We start from the raw sequence: 19,331 nt of genomic DNA, 5'->3' as shown, positions 1-19,331 counted from the left end.
GCCTACACTTTAAGAACGGACGTATCATTAAATTTATAAAGTTTACTTCGTGGACTATTAAATATCACAAATGTAAATTTTTAATAATTTACCTTAAAATTTATATTATATCGCGAATTTAAAAAAACATTAGGCCTACTCGTATTCAGAATGCAAATTGTGTGTCTGATGTGCTCTCAGGTCTCATAAACAATATTGCGCAATTAATGTGGGTTACCGAGCCCTTCGGTTAGCAACGTTTTCTTTTTTTAAATTCGCGATATAATACAAATTTTATCGCAAATTATTACAATTTAATATTTTTCATATTTTTGCTATTTAACTTCGAATCTTAAAAACTTTATTGATATGTACTTAATATGTATGTAACTAGGATGAAAAGCCGACCATCAATTCCAAATTTTGACCTTTCATGGTGAAGATATACATTTTGCCCCGGCTCAAAGACCTACATTTTTTTGGTTTTTTTATGGGAAAAAATATATATCTTCAATACGAAAGGTCAAAATTTTCATATGATGGATGGCTTTTCATCACAGCTACAAACACTTTAAGTTCATATCATTGGATTAATACAATTTACTTGTAAGTTGTAGGACTGTTGAATTCCAAAAATATCAATTTTTAATCATTTACCATAGGCCTAAAATGTTTATTATATATATCGCGAATTTCAAAACATTAAATATTATTTGATATCAGAAGGATTCCTCGAATTAAAAATGCAATTTGATATGTCAGATGTGCTTTCAGGTCCCACGAAAAATATTGTGCTAACGTTGCTACCCGAGCCCTTAAGTTACTTTATTTCTTGAAATGTGCTGAGCTGAACTTTCACTTCGATACTCAAAAACTCAAAAACATGATGAATAAATATATCCCCAATACCAATCGCTTTAAAACCAGAATCATATTATGATTTAATCAGTGGCGGTACCAGCCAAAATGAGGGGGCATGGGGGAAAAGTGAATTTCGGGGGGAAATCAACAATTTGCGCGCAAAATGGGCGCAAAAGGGGAATTATCGTAATTTTGTGTTTTTACGGGGTGGCGGCATGTGGGGGACAAGAGTTCTCACGGGCGGGGGTGGGGACATTCTTCCATCCCCCTGGTAGTAGGCATATACGGAATTTCCATTGACAACATATCATCGCAGAGCATCACATTGACCCCTCTATACCCTCGTCCCCAATAGTGGGGTAGCCGGGGGCATGGGAAGCTACCCCCCCTCTTTTCTCCCAGCATGGAATAGCTGGTCGCAGCAGCGTAGCGTGGGTCATTAGTAGGGGGGACCAACCATGATTGGGGACACGGGTCTGATTGGGAGGGGGCACAAGTCGTTTTGGAGCATGTTTCCTATGGGTCCCCCACACCCTTCCCCTATGATGCTACGCCACTTTCTGGTCGTCATGATGACGTTTTATGATATTTTTTTTGTAATTTTCGTTAAAGTTTGCCTCCCCATCCACTTGCCTCCCAGAAAAATTTGTTTGATTGCATAACCAATATGAATAACTTCATTTTAATCATTACAGATACTTACGACGCGCTGTGCATTATGGGGGCCGTGTTGAAGGGTCACGTTACCCTGAAATGTTTGCCTGAATTGATGAGAATTACTAAGAGTGGTAAGATATTTAAGAAAAGTTGGTGGTTGTGAAAGCACTCGTTTTGTTTATCACTCCATGACACTGCCTACCTTTAACATGTTTAATGTTCCCTAGCCCTATTAAAGTTATAATGTACGATTTACGTCCAATTTTAATTTTGTTATTCAAAAAAATTTGGTGGGTATGTTCCCCCTGAATTTTGAGGTAGTGGGTCTTTGGGAGCTGACGGCGTACCGGTAAAAGGGGGTCTTTCGGAGCTGCGAACCAGGCTGCGAACAAGTACAATGGGGTCTTTTGGAGCTGCGAACAGTCAAAATCAAGGGTCTTTTTTGGCGTTTTGGTTGAAAATCGCTTGAAAAAACAGAAATAATCAAGGGTCTTTCGGAGCTCTATTTTGGTCAAATATAGGGGTCTTTCGGAGCTGCGAAATCCAAAAGGGTGACTTTCCGGGGAACATACCCGTATGGTCATTTGTGTTAAGTGCCCCCCGGTCAAGTGAAAGAAACTTCACTGGCTGTTTTGGCCGTTTATGGAGTTCTATGGCCGGGGATTTAATGCCCTCCCCCACCCTTTCGGCTTGCCAAAAATTTCTTCCCCTCCCTCCCCCACCCACCACCCCCAAATTTAGCCTCCCACTAGGGCTCATAATTATTGCACAGCCTATAAATACGAAATGTTATTGGCAAATTGTTTTCAAAATTCATGAGCGAGGTGGTTTTTCAACAGATTTGAAACATGATTTTTAATAAATCCATAAATTTAAATCTGTGAGTTAAGGGGTACTACACCCCTGACCAAATTTCTGCCTGTTTTTGCATTTTTCTCAAAATTTAAAGCGCATTGGTGACAAGTAAGATATGTATATTATAGGGGCAAGGACTACAACCACTGCACTGGACATTTTATTTCAGCACAGACAACAGTTGTGGAGTTACAGTCAAAAATGAGGGCAAACCAGTATTTTATCAATAAATCAATAACTACTTGCCTTGAGTTGCTTAATTTGCTGTACAGTAGTTGTAGTCCTTGCCCCTATAATATACATATCTTATTTGTCACCAATGCGCTATAATTTTTGAGAAAAATGCAAAAACAGGCACAAAATTGGCCAGGGGTGTAGTACCCCCTTAACCTGGTATATTCAGAGTGGTATATAGAGCAGCTGGAAACACCTGTTCAGTGAGAAATATGAAAACCTAGTAATTTAATTGTCACTCAAACAATGAAAATGCTAAAAATAACTTGTTGCACGCTTCGTCGTCTATCAATACGACAGATTTTATTACGCACCGCTTACCATGCTTACACAGTAACAACAGTCACAGTTACTAGGGATTGCAACTGCAGCTTCCAATTAATCATTGTATAAAAATGCCATTTTAATCCGAAAATATACCCAAAATCGGTGTTGCAAATGAAAAGAAGGCGTCAAGTTTGAAAAAACTCCCTTTTTGAAATTTGATCCCATTTTGAATATCAACAGAGAATAAGTGTTTTTTATTTCCCTTTTTAATTTTTGTTTAATTTTACATTAATGGTAACACTTTGGACTGGTTAACCGTCTTTCCCTATTCTGATTATTATTGGGAAATGGTTCCAAATGATTCAGGGTTTAGCCATGTACTTTCAAAAGCAAATTCATTTTTATTTCCCTTTTTCTTTTTAGTTTTTTTTTTTGCCGTAAAATCGTGCGGACATTCTGAGACGAAAAATATTGCTTTTTATTTGGCCGGAAAAAAAAGTAAAAAGGTGTAGCTCACAATTTCGCTCATTTCAACACCTAATAGTCTATGAGCTGGGCCTCAGCGAAAGACGTTTCGTTGGAAGTCTCCAGAACCGATTTTTCTTGCATACCATGATCACCTTTGTTCCATAACCATTAAGGTATAGGACATTTTTTGTTTTTGCTATAGTCCCCGAATGAAATGTATGTAATTATGTTCGTACTCACTCAGGTAGCATTGTGTGTGAATTTTACATCCGAACTATAAAGTGCTATTCTTTTTTTATGGGCATTTTAGTGTCTAAAATGGCCCAAAATGAGGGTTTTTCAATATTGCCGTCCATTTCTAATCGTCACCCCCATAGACTTTACATGTAAAATAAAAAGGCTCATAAAATTTAATAGCACCTAGTTCGGATGTAAAATTCACACAAAATACTTTTTGAGTGATTACAAAGGTAATTAAATTCATGCGGGGGCTATGTGGAATTTGTTTTAATGTATTCCTTGTACAATGAAATTTCACAATAAAATGTCCATTGGAAACAAAGGTGTGATAGGGACATGTGTCCTGACCACGAAATGGTATGTTTCAAAATTGTAAGCATGGTAAGTGGCACATAAATCCTCAAGGTCAGGTGCAAGGTGACGCCTTAACATACCGATATTTTTAAAAGCTTAATCAAACTTAATGTGATTTTATTGCCTGAATCGAGTGTAAAAGGCGTTTTTAGTGTGTTACCGGTGATTTCAGGAGAAGAAGGTGTGTTCTTATTCACTAAACAATCATGATTTATTCTTTCCTGTATCAATTCAAAATGGCTGCCACAACGATAATCTCATTTATGTGTATAGCTCATTGGTACTTTTTATAGTGGCTTTAGTTATGGAGTTGGTTGAGGGATCTAGAACCGACTTTTTACATCGTCCAAGTAAATGTAGGATATCTCCGAAGTGTAAAATGGTATGTTTCCAAAAAATGAAAGTAGTACATTAATCCGTAAGGTCATGTGGAAAGTGACGTGTTATATCGCGCTGCACTACTACGTTCATGCGGTACCTCTGCATTGAACCATAGATGTCAAAGAAATGCTTATCACTTGCACCTGTAAGATTAGTCTCTTTAAGAAGAGCGGTATTGTATTCAATCTATTATATGATTGAAGACAGGTGATGAGTGCAACCTGCTTGTAGTGCAGCGCGGTATATTCAAAATTGTTTGAACCTATTGCTATGGTAGTTAATCCGATTAATTACGTAACTTCGCCAGGGTATAGCTACGTAAAACCGTACGTATTAACGTACGTGAAAACGTACGGTCTACGTCTACGTTTGGAAAATCGCAATGTCTCTATTGTTTTCAATTGTCCCGATTACTGGTACACGAGGTGATATTCAGTTGGCACGCGGTCTAAAATGGGGTTCCGCATTAATATATGCTAAGATTGGTTCCCTTTTAGTGATAATGTCGTGATAATGTAATTCAATTCAATTTAACTTGACACCTCATTTGTTCAAACTGAGTTAGAAACGACAGAGAACTCGGCAGAGGCGTACTAGGGGTTACCCTTCCTGAAGGAAATAACAAGTGCGTTATTCCTTTTTTTCCTACATAAATTCACGATTGCTGCCAAAATAACAATCTTCTTGATGTGTATAGTCTAGTCATTAGGTACTTTTTAAAGTGGCTTTTAGTTAACATAGTTAAGGAGTTGGTTGGTAGGAACTAGTTTTTTAGTAGTGTAATAGAACACACTTTCTTCTCCTGAAATCACCGGTAACACACACTATAAATGCCATTTACAATCGATTCAGCTCATGGAATTACATTATCTTTGATTTAGCCTTTTTAAAAATCGGTATTTTAAGAAGTCACTTTGCACGTGACCTTGAGGACTAATGTGCCACTTACAATTTTGGAAACATACCATTTCGCACTCCGGACATATCATACTTTTACATGGTAAATGGAAAAATTCGGTTCTGGATACCTCCAACCAACTCTTTAACAAAGATCCCTACAAAAAGTAGCTGATGGACTAATCGGTGCAGTTCCTAAGCCTTGTATAGCTGCATGCACATACACATACATAAATTTACTATAATAAAGATCTCAAAAAAAGTAACTGACCCCCCTTAAATGATGGCCATTATTCAATTATTCAAAAACGGGCTATTGTATTACAAATCTGTAAAATGCGTTGGAAGCAGAATGTATTTCTGCGCATTTTGACACCTCATTTGTAGCAATGGTCTAAATATTGACGTCATGGCGTACATATAAATCAATGTAACCCAAAATTTGAAAGTTGCAGTAAAATCTATTGATTTGTATTCAGTATAATGGAAGCAAATCTGTGTAAAGATATCTGAGTGGCTTTGTATTGTTGTAAGTGCAACTTTCAATTCTGGACCTCACTACATTGAATTGACCGGTGTTTTATTGTTTTCTGGGCTATCGTATCAAATGAGGTGTCAAAATGCGCAGAAATAAATTCTGCTTTCAACGCATTTTACAGATTTGTAATACAATAGCCCGTTTTTGAATAATGACCATTATTTAAGGGGTCAGTTACTTTTTTTTTAGATGTTTACAAGGTGAATTTTCACTAATCCCGCCTGTCGTAACAAATTCAACTCTTTCTTACAGGTGGTGTTATTATCTTCAACGTTGCTGAAAAATACCTCAAAAGTGACCCTCAATTCCAAAACGGAAATCACGGGACCGTCTTTCAGAAGCACGTGGAGAATGGTGATTGGCTGAAATGGGATGAGCTAGAAGCACCATATCGCTATAGCGACAACTGCGTTATATTTAGAATTGTTGTAGCTTAAGGAATTGGATAACAATGTTTGTAGGCTACAGTATATTTTTGACCTGAGAATCTACCAGGTTTTAATGTGCATCCCCTCCAGGACTCAACCAAACCAACTTTTTTAGCTTCCTTTTATGGTCCTATAACACATTCAAGATGTTAACATAAAATATTTCCCGGCACTCCGGCCATATTCAAGGTTAAAGGTCAACACAGGGGTCAAATTTCAAAGTTGCTCAAATCTGGTTAACAAATACACCAAATTATTCCTCTCATTGCAAGAATTCATAAAAAGTATAGTTTGACCTACCTGCGACATACCGTTCTTGAGTTATAAGCAAAAAGGTCAAATTTTGGGCGGTGATCAGTTTTTTTGGCCACACAGGGGCTAACAATTAAAAATGCTCCGATTTGAACGAAATTGGTCTCAAATTGCTTGTTATGTAAAAATAAGTCAAATAAGGAATAGTTGTAACCATGTAGGATGTTTCGTTACCTAGGAAACGTCACAACATAGGTTGTGGTCAATAGGCTGTAATGGGGGATTGACCTTTATGACCAATTTTGTCAATAACGAAGCATTTTAGACAGTGCAAACGATTCCTTTTTTGACTTGCTTTTGTATGACGAGCAATTTGAGACCATTTGCGTTGAAATCAGAGCATTTTTAATTTTTGGCCCCTGTGTGGTCAAAAAAACTGACCACCGCCCAAAATTTGACCTTTTTGCTTATAACTCAAGAACGGTAAGTCGCAGGTAGGTCAAACTATGAAATTTGACCACTGTGTTGACCTTTAACCTTGAATATGGCCGGAGTGCCGGGAAATATTTTATGTTAACATCTTGAATGTGTTATAGGACCATAAAAGGAAGCTAAAAAAGTTGGTTTGGTAGAGTCCTGGGGGGATGCACATTAAAACCTGGTAGATACCCTGATTAGATTTTTTTTTATTTCACAATATAGGCCTAATACAAATTTGATGGCAAATTATTAAAAATTGACGTTTTTATATTTTCGATATCTAATAATCCTCGAAGTAAACTTAATAAATCTAATGATGTGTGCTTAAAGTGTATTTTAGGTCTTTTGGAAAAAAATGTAGTCTTCAATGCAAAAGGTCAAAATTTTCAAATGATGGACTGCTTTTTCCTCCCAGCTGCATACACTTTAATTACATATCATTAGATTGGTAAAATTTACTTCGAGGGCCGTTAAATGTTATCCGAAATATCAATTTTTAATAATTTGCCATAAAATTAGTATTATATCCCAAATTATTTTTTCAAAAAATCATAATTATTTGATATCAGAAGGACATTCCTCGTATTCAGAATGCAATTCGATATGCCTGATGTGCTCTCATATGTCGCTCAAACACTACTGCCTAAACGTTACTATCCGAGCCCTTAAAGCCATTTTTGAAGGGAAAAAAAGATGGGGAAACGAGAGTTAAATAACTAACCATATGTAGTCCTACTATGTAGGGCGTATTGATAAATGATTATTAAATTTTGATTTATATAACACGGTTTTCCAGAGCATGCAAAGCATTGTAATTTGCTGCCACTGGTGAATCATCATTATCACCATCATCAGATTGCACCGACTAGGTTATCCGTACTTAGATGTACTTACTATTTCTTAAATTATTTCAAACTGGTTAAGTCAAGAACACACTTCGTGAGTTACAAATCGAACCGTATGGTCCTTAGTTACTTCTATAGAATTTGGACCAAATGCAATTTAGACCTCTTTGTTTAAAATAACGCATCTCCCGAACGAAAGCGTTTTATCACACTTTGTTGTTTTTGTCCACGGAGTGAACATTTCCCCCGCTTGAACCCATATCTCATATGCACAGTTTATCCCTTACATACACCGTGTCTTGAATAGATATTGTAGCCCATCAACCCTGTGGTTACTAGTAGTAAGAGGCTAGGAAATAATTTCTAATGTCTCGTACCTAGGTTTGTATCCCTTTATTTAATCCTGCCCCACATGACAAGGACTTTTTAGCACATCTCATCTTGTATTGAGACAATGGCAGACAGGAATATTTATTACAACAAATGACTATACACCTGATTCGTGAACTGTGTCTTTTTGAAAGACTCTTCTTGTTTTATGAAAACTACGGCACTCTTCCGTATCACTTGTATAAATTTGATATGAATCCAGTTTTACAATTTTAAGACTAAAATCACTGTTTTTTAATGTTACTTTTATTTTTTAAATCTCTATATATATGTATATGTCTGGTAATAAGCCAAATCGGTATTGTAATTTGCAATGCATTGTGGGACAGGTTTTTTTTTTTTTTTTTTTGGGACACTTTGCTCTCTGACCTATTGGGAAATTGTTTTTTTGTGCGTACAAAATATTTATTTAAAATGTTTCACTAGAAAAAAGAAATGCTCAAAAACATGATTATTTCACAAATTAATTATTTTAAATATTGTTAATGATAACATTATTACAATAATAAATAAATGAATAATATTTACATCAATTTCCACGATATGTCAGAGTTCAAAGTGTCCCAAAACTGCTCAGTAAAAACCGAAAGTTACAATGCCGATTGGGCTTATTGGTGAAACTTTGTTTGTTAAATTGAATGACTGAAATAAAATCTTTATATACACAGGTTTATATACGTAAATACACACAAGTTCTTCTTTCGCCATGTAGAGTGAGTCAGCAGTTGATGACAGGCCACCTATCTTAGCTTTTGGGCCGCTATTTTAATAACGCCCCAGCAAACACAAAACGTTTTCGACATCATTCGCAAAAGCTTATAAAAGGTTGTCAGAAAATGTTTAAATGTCGGGTTATATAAAGGGTATATTAAGGGTATAAAACGTTTTCATAACACAAAACGTTTTTGATAATCTACTGCCCCAGGAAACACGAAATGTATTACAGAAAACGTTTAAATGTCGGGTTATATATAAAGGGTATAAAAACGTTTTAATAACATTCCAAACACCTTTTTGACAACTTGATACAAAACATTCTAAACAGAATGTTATTTTGGTGTTGATGAAATATTTTATAAAAATGTTTGCCCAAAATATTTGCAATAACGTTTTAAAAGCGTTTTCATAACCTTTATATAACCCGACATTTAAATGTTATTTAAACGTTTAAAAACAACATTTGAAGTATACATTTCTGTGTTTGCTGGGTGCAAATATTTTAACATAATGTTATTTAAGTTTTGACAAAATATTTGGCAAAAAATGTTTGCCACAATAGTTTACAATAACATTTTGAAAACATTTTTAAAATATTGTTATAGCGTGTTTTCCTACAAAACGTTTTAAAACGTTTTCATGACATTTATTTAACCCGACATTTAATGTTACTAAAACGTTTTTACCAAAACTCAAACCGAAAATATAACTAAAACGTTTCTGCGTTTGCTGGGGCCAGTCACAAAACTAAAGAAGATATTGGTCTATTTCAGAAAATAGAGGAGTAACTTTTCAATCAAAGAAATGTCTGGATTTCCCGGTCTGCTTTCTGACAACGACTGGAATTCCAGTTGCAAATGTCACTTGAAAAAGCCTGGAAATCCAATAAAATGAAGGGAAAATAACGGAAATGTCCAAAATGAGATCTCAAATTGAGGAATTTTGATTTTGAACTATTTTTCTGCTGGATTTTTTCGCCTTTGGACACGCTAAAACACTACTGCCTAAACGTTACTATCCGAGCCCTTAAAGCCATTTTTGAAGAAAAAAAAGATGGGGAAACGAGAGCTAAATAACTGACCATATGCAGTCCTACTATGTAGGGCGTATTGATAAATTATTATTAAATTTTGATTTATATAGCACAGTTTTCCAGAGCATGCAAAGCATTGTAATTTGTTGCCACTGGTGAATCATCATTATCGCCATCATCAGATTGCACCGACTACAATCCGCGAAATTAATAGTTGGCACACCTGCACTAAACAATGGAAATGCGTGCCCTATTAAAATTGGGGAGGCGAGGGAAACATGCATGCAATATATGTGAAGTACAGACTCCCCCCTATATATCACCCTTCCCCACTCCCCATCATTCAATGTTGGAGGGTCTCACGGACCTGTTGACAACATGGCTTGGTCCAACATTGAATTGGGGAGTGGGGGCAGAGATATACCAAAAGACAGGCAAACTGTACCTGTGCCAACCTTTTTACAAGCCGACGACGGATGTCGGCTTGTTCTGTCTCTTCTCAATTCTTACAAGCCGACGACGGATGTCGGCTTGTTCTGTCTCTTCTCAATTCTTCTTTCTTCTGGCAACTCGTGACATTTTGCGTGACTTGCCACGTTTCGCCCTAGCTCTCTTATGCTTCGACAGATTTCAACCATACTTGAGTCAAATGACCACTGGACTAGGCCAAACCTTACATTTGACTTTGACCTGACTGTGACCTTTGACCTTGACCTTATGGCCAAAAATGTTGAAAAAAAAAAAAATGCTACTCCTTCCACAAATTACATGCAATGATCATGTGACTCATGCATATGAATCAACATGTGGCAGTGCTTAAAACTTCCTAAAAAGAATTGAGGTCAAAGGTCATTAAGGGGTCATTTCCGGTCAAAATCTAAAAAATTTGTAAAAAATATTCAAAAAATCACTGTCTTTACAAATTACATTGCAGAGAGTCGCCATTAGCACACATGCATTGCTACTAGCCAGGGTCTTTAGGATGCCTACAGTTTCGGGGGCAAAGGTCATTAAGGGGTTACTTCCGGTCAAAAACCAAAATTATCAAAAATGTTCAAACATTTTTTATCTCAAAATGTAAACAGACCAGAATAATATAACCAACATACATAAATTAGTGTTCCCTGATGTATGCATGGTATTTTTATTTTGGGGGTCAAAGGTCATTAAGGGGTCACTTCCTGTTTTTAGCTGAATAACTTCAAGAATTTTTATCTCAAGAACTGAACATGTTAGAATTTTTATTTAAAATTGGAACACATGCATTTTGTCGGTGTACATAAGGTTTTTTTTTCATTGAGGTCAAAGGTCATTAAGGGGGTCAAAAGGTCAATCAAAAATTTTCAAAAATCAAAATCCATGTATAAGTTCCGATTAAGCTGAAATTCACCAGGAATATTTCTTATGACATCCTAAGCACAATGCAAGAGCAGTTGACCCCATCCGTAACCCAGGGGTCAAGTTATAGGGGTCAAATTGCGGCTTGTATTCAGCGTCTGTTGACTCTAGTTAAGTTAGGCGGGCAGCCTAACTTATTTCTTTCTTGCCATTTCTTTCTTAAGTTAGGCGTGCAGCCTAACTTATTTCTTTCTTGTCATTAAGTTAGGCGTGCAGCCTAACTTATTTTTTTCTTGCTGTTTGTTTCTTTCTTTCTTTCTTTCTTTCTTTCTCACAATTGACTACTAGTGCTACATCCGTGATCGGATGTAGACCAAACGCATAGGCAAGCCGTATTGGGTTGGTGGCTACAAAAGTCTTAAAATGTTTTAATATCGGAGGTCATCCAGGGGGTCACAGGGGTCAAAAATGGTCATTTTTGCCTCATATGTGCCGCACCCCCATTATAATTAGGGGCAAAACATGGAGACATCTAGTCTAGTGTTTTGATAAACAAGAGATAACCACAGGCAATGGTTCTGCTGTCTGTGCTTCAAAACGTGTAAAATTTCGTCTTGATTCGTCTATTGCCAGGTGGTGAGTGCCGTGCATTCTCTAAATTCAGTACATTTCCATCGTCAAACGTGTGGAAAATGTCATACGGCCGGGCGGTTTCAGAAGTTGCCGGCTCTATCATACCAGTCGCTGTCTGGCTATTGCAGCTGCAATCCATACATCAAAACGTGTAAATTTTGGCTATTCCAACTGCAATCCATACACCCTTCATGCAAGACATGACTGGAATCGTCCACACAGGGAGTGAATATTACAAACGGAGTCACCCATTGAGGTAGGCCCATTCGAAATTCACACGCCCTGTGTGGGAGATTAAGATAATGTCTTCCGGAGAGGTTGTATGAATTTCAACTGGAACAGCCCAGTTGGGGTGTATGAAACCCCAAGTGGGCGATTCACACGAAACAAACTGAGGTATGTTCAGATGCCAATTTTGTTACATATCTTGAGTGTAACTTGTGATGTGATGCCTGTATGCTAGATATAAACAGCTACATCATTTCCACTGATGGCTATAGGGTGTGTGGGTGTGTGTGTGTGGGGGGGGGGGGGGGGGTGATATCTTGGCTAAAACTGCATCACGCCTTCCCATGATGCATTTATGAAAATCAATAATCCCACTATATAGTTTCTACAGATGACACAATAATGGTGAATAAGGGGGTGAGGGGTAGGCCTAAGTAAAATGTTGAAATATGACCGCATTAAACCACAAAGGTCATGTGAGGTCAAAGGTCAGGTCAAATTTAAAGTTGCTCCGATTGGGCTGTAACTCAGGAAAATGATCCCTGACACTTGGGGAGTATGAAACCGCAAAGGTCATGTGAGGTCAAAGGTCAGGTCAAATTACAAGTTGCTCCGATTGGGCTGTAACTCGGGGAAAATGATCCCTGACACTTAGGGAGTATAAAACCGCAAAGGTCAAGTGAGGTCAAAGGTCAGGTCAAATTTGAAGTTGCTCCAATTAGGCTGTAAGTCGGGAAAATGATCCCTGACACTTTGGGAGTATAAAACCACAAAGGTCATGTAAGGTCAAAGGTCAGGTCAAATTTAAAGTTGCTCCAATTGGGCTGTAAGTCTGGGGAAATGATCCCTGACACCTGGGGAGTATAAAACCACAAAGGTCAAGTGAGGTCAAAGGTCAGGGCAAATTTGAAGTTGCTCCAATTAGGCTGTAAGTCGGGGAAAATGATCCCTGACACTTTGGGAGTATAAAACCACAAAGGTCATGTGAGGTCAAAGGTCAGGTCAAATTTGAAGTTGCTCCAATGAGGCTGTAAGTCAGGGAAAATGATCCCTGACACTTTGGGAGTATAAAACCACAAAGGTCAAGTGAGGTCAAAGGTCAGGTCAATTTTGAAGTTGCTCCAATTAGGCTGTAAGTCGGGGAAAATGATCCCTGACACTTTGGGAGTATAAAACCACAAAGGTCAAGTGAGGTCAAAGGTCAGGTCAAATTTGAAGTTGCTCCAATTAGGCTGTAAGTCGGGAAAATGATCCCTGACACTTTGGGAGTATAAAACCACAAAGGTCATGTGAGGTCAAAGGTCAGGCCAAATTACAAGTTGCTCCGATTGGGCTGTAACTCACGGGGAAAATGATCCCTGACACTTGGGGAGTATAAAACCACAAAGGTCAAGTGAGGTCAAAGGTCAGGTCAAATTTGAAGTTGCTCCAATTAGGCTGTAAGTCGGGGAAAATGCTCCCTGACACTTGGGGAGTATAAAACCACAAAGGTAATGTGAGGTCAAAGGTCAGGTCAAATTTAAAGTTGCTCCAATTGGGCTGTAAGTCGGGGGAAATGATCCCTGACACTTGGGAAGTATTAAACCGCAAAGGTCATCCGAGGTCAAAGGTCAGGTAAAATTTAAAGTTGCTCTGATTGGGCTGCTATTCGGGGAAAATAATCCCTGACACTTGAGAAGTATGAAACTGGAAAGGTCATCCAAGTTCAAAGGTCAGGTCAAATTTAAAGTTGCTCCGATCAGGCTGCAACTTGCGGCAAATGATCCCTAACACTTGGGGAGTGTAAAACCGAAAAGGTCATCCGAGGTCAAATTTAACGTTGCTCAGAATATGAAACCGAAAAGGTCAACCGAAGACAAAGGTCGGGTCAAATTTAACGTTGCACAGTATTGCTGCGTGATGATGTCATCACAGTCATACGCCTAACTTACCTCGTGCCCTTGCAAAGGGCACAGTTGCTCTAGTTGCTGTTTCTTTCTTTCTTTCTTTCTCACAATTTACTACTTGTGCTACATCCGTGATCGGATTTCGACCAAATGCATACCCAAGCCGTATTGGGTAGGTGGCTACAAAAGTCTTAAAATGTTTTAATATCGGAGGTCATCCAGGGGGTCACAGGGGTCCGAAATGGTCAGTTTTGCCTCATATGTGCCACACCCTTTATTATAATTAGGGGCAAAACATGGAGACATCTAGTCTAGTGTTTTGATAAACAAGAGATAACCACAGGCAATGGTTCTGCTGTCTGTGCTTCAAAACGTGTAAATTTTCGTCTCAATTGGTCTAGTGCTAGGTGGTGAATGCCGTGCATTCTCTAAATTCAGTAAATTTCCATCGTCAACCGTGTGGAAAATGTCATACGGCCGGGCGGTTTCACAAGTTGCCGGCTCTATCATACCAGTCGCCGCCTGGCTATTGCAGCTGCAATCCATACATCAAAACATGTAAATTTTGGCTATTCCAACTGCAATCCATACACCCTTCATGCAAGACATGACGGGAATCGTCCACACAGGGAGTGAATATTACAAACGGAGTCACCCATTGAGGTAGGCCCATTCGAAATTCACACGCCCTGTGTGGGAGATTAAGATAATGTCTTCCGGAGAGGTTGTATGAATTTCAACTGGAACAGCCCAGTTGGGGTGTGTGAAACCGCAAGTGGGCGATTCACACGAAACAAACTGAGGTATGTTCAGATGCCAATTTTGTTACATATCTTGAGTGTAACTTGTGATGTGATGCCTGTATGCTAGATATAAACAGCTACAACAGTATTATGCATTGCTTGAGATAGTCATGTCTTTAAATAGGTGTGATTGCAGTTGTTTGTACATGTACATGTAGAGATGGCAATGGTATTAGAAGCTATTACATGTGGTTGTGAAATAGGCTATTGTGGGAAATGACTTCATTCAATCAGATTTGATCTGAATATTGTGAGGTTAGTGATGCAGTGGTATTAGTACTATAAAAGCTTTTGTGCTGCACTGGTACTGCACACACGTACTTTTCTTCTTTCTTGAAGAAATGTATCGGAACTGGTTGGGGTGGGTGTGTGTGTGTGGGGGTGATATCTTGGCTAAAACTGCATCATGCCTTCCCATGATGCATTTATGAAAATCAATAATCCCACTTTATAGTTTCTACAGATGACGCAATAATGGTAAATAATGGGGGGGTAAGTAAAATGTTGAAATATGACCGCATTAAACTGCAAAGGTCATGTGAGGTCAAAGGTCAGGTCAAATTACAAGTTGCTCCGATTGGGCTGTAACTCGGGGAAAATGATCCCTGACACTTGGGGAGTATAAAACCACAAAGGTCAAGTGAGGTCAAAGGTCAGGTCAAATTTGAAGTTGCTCCAATTAGGCTGTAAGTCAGGGAAAATGATCCCCGACACTTTAGGAGTATAAAACCACAAAGGTCATGTGAGGTCAAAGGTCAGGTCAAATTTAAAGTTGCTCCAATTGAGCTGTAAGTCGGGGAAAATGATCCCTGACACTTGGGGAGTATAAAACCACAAAGGTCATGTGAGGTCAAAGGTCAGGTCAAATTTGAAGTTGCTCCAATTAGGCTGTAAGTCGGGGAAAATGATCCCTGACACTTGGGGAGTATAAAACCACAAAGGTCATGTGAGGTCAAAGGTCAGGTCAAATTTAAAGTTGCTCCAATTGGGCTGTAAGTCGGGGGAAATGATCCCTGACACTTGGGGAGTATAAAACCACAACGGTCATGCGAGGTCAAAGGTCAGGGCAAATTTGAAGTTGCTCCAATTGGGCTGTAAGTGGGGGGAAATGATCCCTGGGAAGTATTAAACCGCAAAGGTCATTCGAGGTCAAAGGTCAGGTCAAATTTAAAGTTGCTGATTGGGCTGCAATTCGGGGAAAATGATCCCTGACACTTGAGGAGTATGAAACCGCAAAGGTCATGTGAGGTCAAAGGTCAGGTCAAATTTGAAGTTGGTCCAATTGGGCTGTAAGTCGGGGGAAATGATCCCTGACACTTGGGAAGTATTAAACCGCAAAGGTCATCCGAGGTCAAAGGTCAGGTAAAATTTAAAGTTGCTCTGATTGGGCTGCAATTCTGAGCAAATAATCCCTGACACTTGAGAAGTATGAAACTGGAAAGGTCATCCAAGTTCAAAGGTCAGGTCAAATTTAAAGTTGCTCCGATCAGGCTGCAACTTGCGGCAAATGATCCCTAACACTTGGGGAGTGTAAAACCGAAAAGGTCATCCGAGGTCAAATTTAACGTTGCTCAGAATATGAAACCGAAAAGGTCAACCGAAGACAAAGGTCGGGTCAAATTTAACGTTGCACAGTATTGCTGTGTGATGTCATCACAGTCATACGCCTAACTTACCTCGTGCCCTTGCAAAGGGCACAGTTGCTCTAGTTTCTTTCTTTCTTTCTTTCTTTCTTTCTTCTTCTCACAATTTGCTACTACTTCCACATCCTTGATCGGATTTCGACCAAACTCAGTCACAAGCAGTATTTGGTAGCTGGCTACAAAGGTTATGGGTTGTTTAACGTCAGAGGTCATCCAAGAGGTCACAGGGGTCAAAAAAGGTCATTTTAACCGAAAATGCTCCGATTGAGCTGAAATTTAAATGCAATGATCCTTATGACATTCTAAACATGTTTAAAATATTTTAAAATTTATTTAAGGTCATTAAGGGGCCATAAAGGGGTCAAAGGTCAAGTTTTTCAAAATACTCCAATTGAGCTGAAATTTAAATGCAATGATCCTTATGACATTCAAAACATTCTAAAAACATTTTAAAATTCATTTAAGGTCATTAAAGGGTCATAAAGGGGTCAAAGGTCAAGTGTTCCAAAATGCTCCAATTGAGCTGAAATTTAAATGCAATGATCCTTATGACATTCTAAACATGTTGCAAATATTTTGAAATTCATTTAAGGTCATTTAGGGGCAATAAGGGGGTCAAAGGTCAAGTTTTCAAAATGTTTCAATTGAGCTGAAATTTAAATGCAATGATCCTTATGACATTCTTAACATGTTTTAAATATTTTAAAATTCATTTAAGGTCATTAAGGATGTCATACAGAGGTCAAAGGTCAAGTTTTCAAAATGCCAGCTTTCCACGATCAAGGTATATTAAAACGGCAATTAATGAAACAGTCTTATTAAAATTAATACTATCCCTCCAAGACAGTGTTGCTGCTGGATCAGATCGTGACAGTCATCCGCCTAACTTACCTCGTGCCCTTGCAAAGGGCACAGTTGCTCTAGTTCTTTCTTCTTTCTTCTCACAATTTGCTACTACTTCCACATCGTTGATCGGATTTCGACCAAACTCAGTCACAAGCAGTATTGGGTAACTGGCTACAAAAGTTATGGGTTGTTTTACGTCAGAGGTCATCCAAGGGGTCACAGGGGTCAAAAAAGGTCATCTTAACCGAAAATACTCCAATTGTGCTGAAATTTATATGCAATGATCCTTATGACATTCTAAATATGTTTAAAATATTTTAAAATTTATTTAAGGTCATTAAGGGGGTCATAAAGGGGTCAAAGGTCAAGTTTTTTTAAATGCTCCAATTGAGCTGAAATTTAAATGCAATGATCCTTATGACATTCTAAAGATTTTGAAAATATTTCAAAATTCATTTAGGGTCATTAAGGGGTCATAAATGGGTCAAAGGTCAAGTTTTTTAAAAATGCTCCAATTGAGCTGAAATTTAAATGCAATATTCCTAATGACATTCTCAACATGTTTTAAATATTTTGAAATTCATTTAAGATCATTAAGGGGTCATGCAGAGGTCAAAGGTCAATTTTTAAAAATGTCAGCATTCCACGATCAAGGTAGGCTATATTAAAATGGCAATTAATGAAAATTAAAAAAATTATTATTATTAAAATTAATCTTATCCAGCACAGTATTGCTGCTTGATCAGATCATCACAGTCACCCGCCTAACTTCCCTCGTGCCCTTGCAAAGGGCACAGTTGCTCTAGTTACAAGCCGACGACGGATGTCGGCTTGTTCTGTCTCTTCTCAATTCTTTCTTCTTTCTTTCTTTCTTTCTTTCTTCTGGCAACCAATCAACTGCATCTAGCTTCGCAAAGGATTGACAGATTTCAACCAAAGTTGACCCAAATGACCACTGGGCTAGGCCAAACCTTCCATTTGACTTTGACCTCGCTGTGACCTTTGACCTAGCTATAATGGTCAAAAATGTGATTTCACAAAAAATGCTACTCCTTCCACAAATTTCATGCAATGATCATGTGACTCATGCATATGAATCAACATGTGGCAGTGCTTAAAACTTCCTAAAAAGAATTGAGGTCAAAGGTCATTAAGGGGGTCATTTCCGGTCTGAAAGCTAAAAATATTCAAAAAATCACTGTCTTTACAAAATATATAGCAGAGAGTCGCCATTAGCACACATGCATTGCTACTAGCCAGGGTCTTTAGGATGCCTACAGGTTTGGGGTCAAAGGTCATTAAGGGGTCACTTCCGGTCAAAAACCAACAATGTTCAAAAAATTTTTATCTCAAAATGTAAACAGACCAGAATAATATAACCAACATACATGAATTAGTGTTCCCTGATGTATGCATGGTATTTTTATTTTGGGGGTCAAAGGTCATTAAGGGGTCACTTCCTGTTTTTAGCTGAATAACTTCAAGAATTTTTATCTCAAGAACTGAACATGTTAGAATGTTTTAATTAAAATTGAAACAATGCATTTTGTCGGTGTACATAAGGTTTTTTTTTTTACATTGAGGTCAAAGGTCATTAAAGGGGTCAAAAGGTCAATCAAAATTTTCAAAAAATCAAAATCCATGTATAAGTTCCGATTAAGCTGAAATTCACCAGGAATATTTCTTATGACATCCTAAGCACAGTGCAAGAGCAGTTGACCCCATCCGTAACCCAGGTGTCAAGTTATAGGGGTCAAATTGCGGCTTGTATTCAGCGTCTGTTGACTCTAGTTACCTAGCCGGGACACCGGCTAGGTCTTGTGATGCTATCGGATCTTTCTTCTTCTTTCTTTCTTTCTTTCTTCTGGCAACAAATTTCAAAATGCTTCTTCTCCTACATGTTACATCCTACAATGACGTCACTTCCACATATGCATCGGCTATATCCAGTGTCTATCGGCTATTCACAAATTTGGGGTCAAAGGTCATTAAGGGTCATTTCCGGTATAAAACCAAATATCTTCAAAATGCTTCTTCTGCCACAAATTACATAGTACGTTGATGTCACTTACACATAT

At 38.1% G+C, this 19,331-nt stretch overlaps 1 protein-coding gene across 1 annotated transcript in view; it reads left to right on the top strand.

Annotated features, from left to right (window-relative positions):
* The window catches only part of LOC140146368 (methyltransferase-like protein 27), a 35,474-nt gene extending 26,675 nt beyond the window's left edge, over window positions 1-8,799 (top strand). The window contains exons 5-6 of the mRNA XM_072168191.1: window positions 1,536-1,628; window positions 5,984-8,799. Of these exons, the coding sequence (XP_072024292.1) occupies window positions 1,536-1,628; window positions 5,984-6,168 (278 nt within the window). The 3' untranslated portion in view covers window positions 6,169-8,799. The remainder of the gene's footprint in view (window positions 1-1,535; window positions 1,629-5,983) is intronic.
* Window positions 8,800-19,331: the final 10,532 nt, after the last annotated feature.

The sequence above is a fragment of the Amphiura filiformis genome, chromosome 2, assembly GCF_039555335.1.
Source record: "Amphiura filiformis chromosome 2, Afil_fr2py, whole genome shotgun sequence".
Classification (NCBI taxonomy): Eukaryota; Metazoa; Echinodermata; class Ophiuroidea; order Amphilepidida; family Amphiuridae; genus Amphiura; species Amphiura filiformis.
Note: the sequence above shows the minus strand (reverse complement) of the source record. Positions and strands in the feature narration are given on the sequence as shown.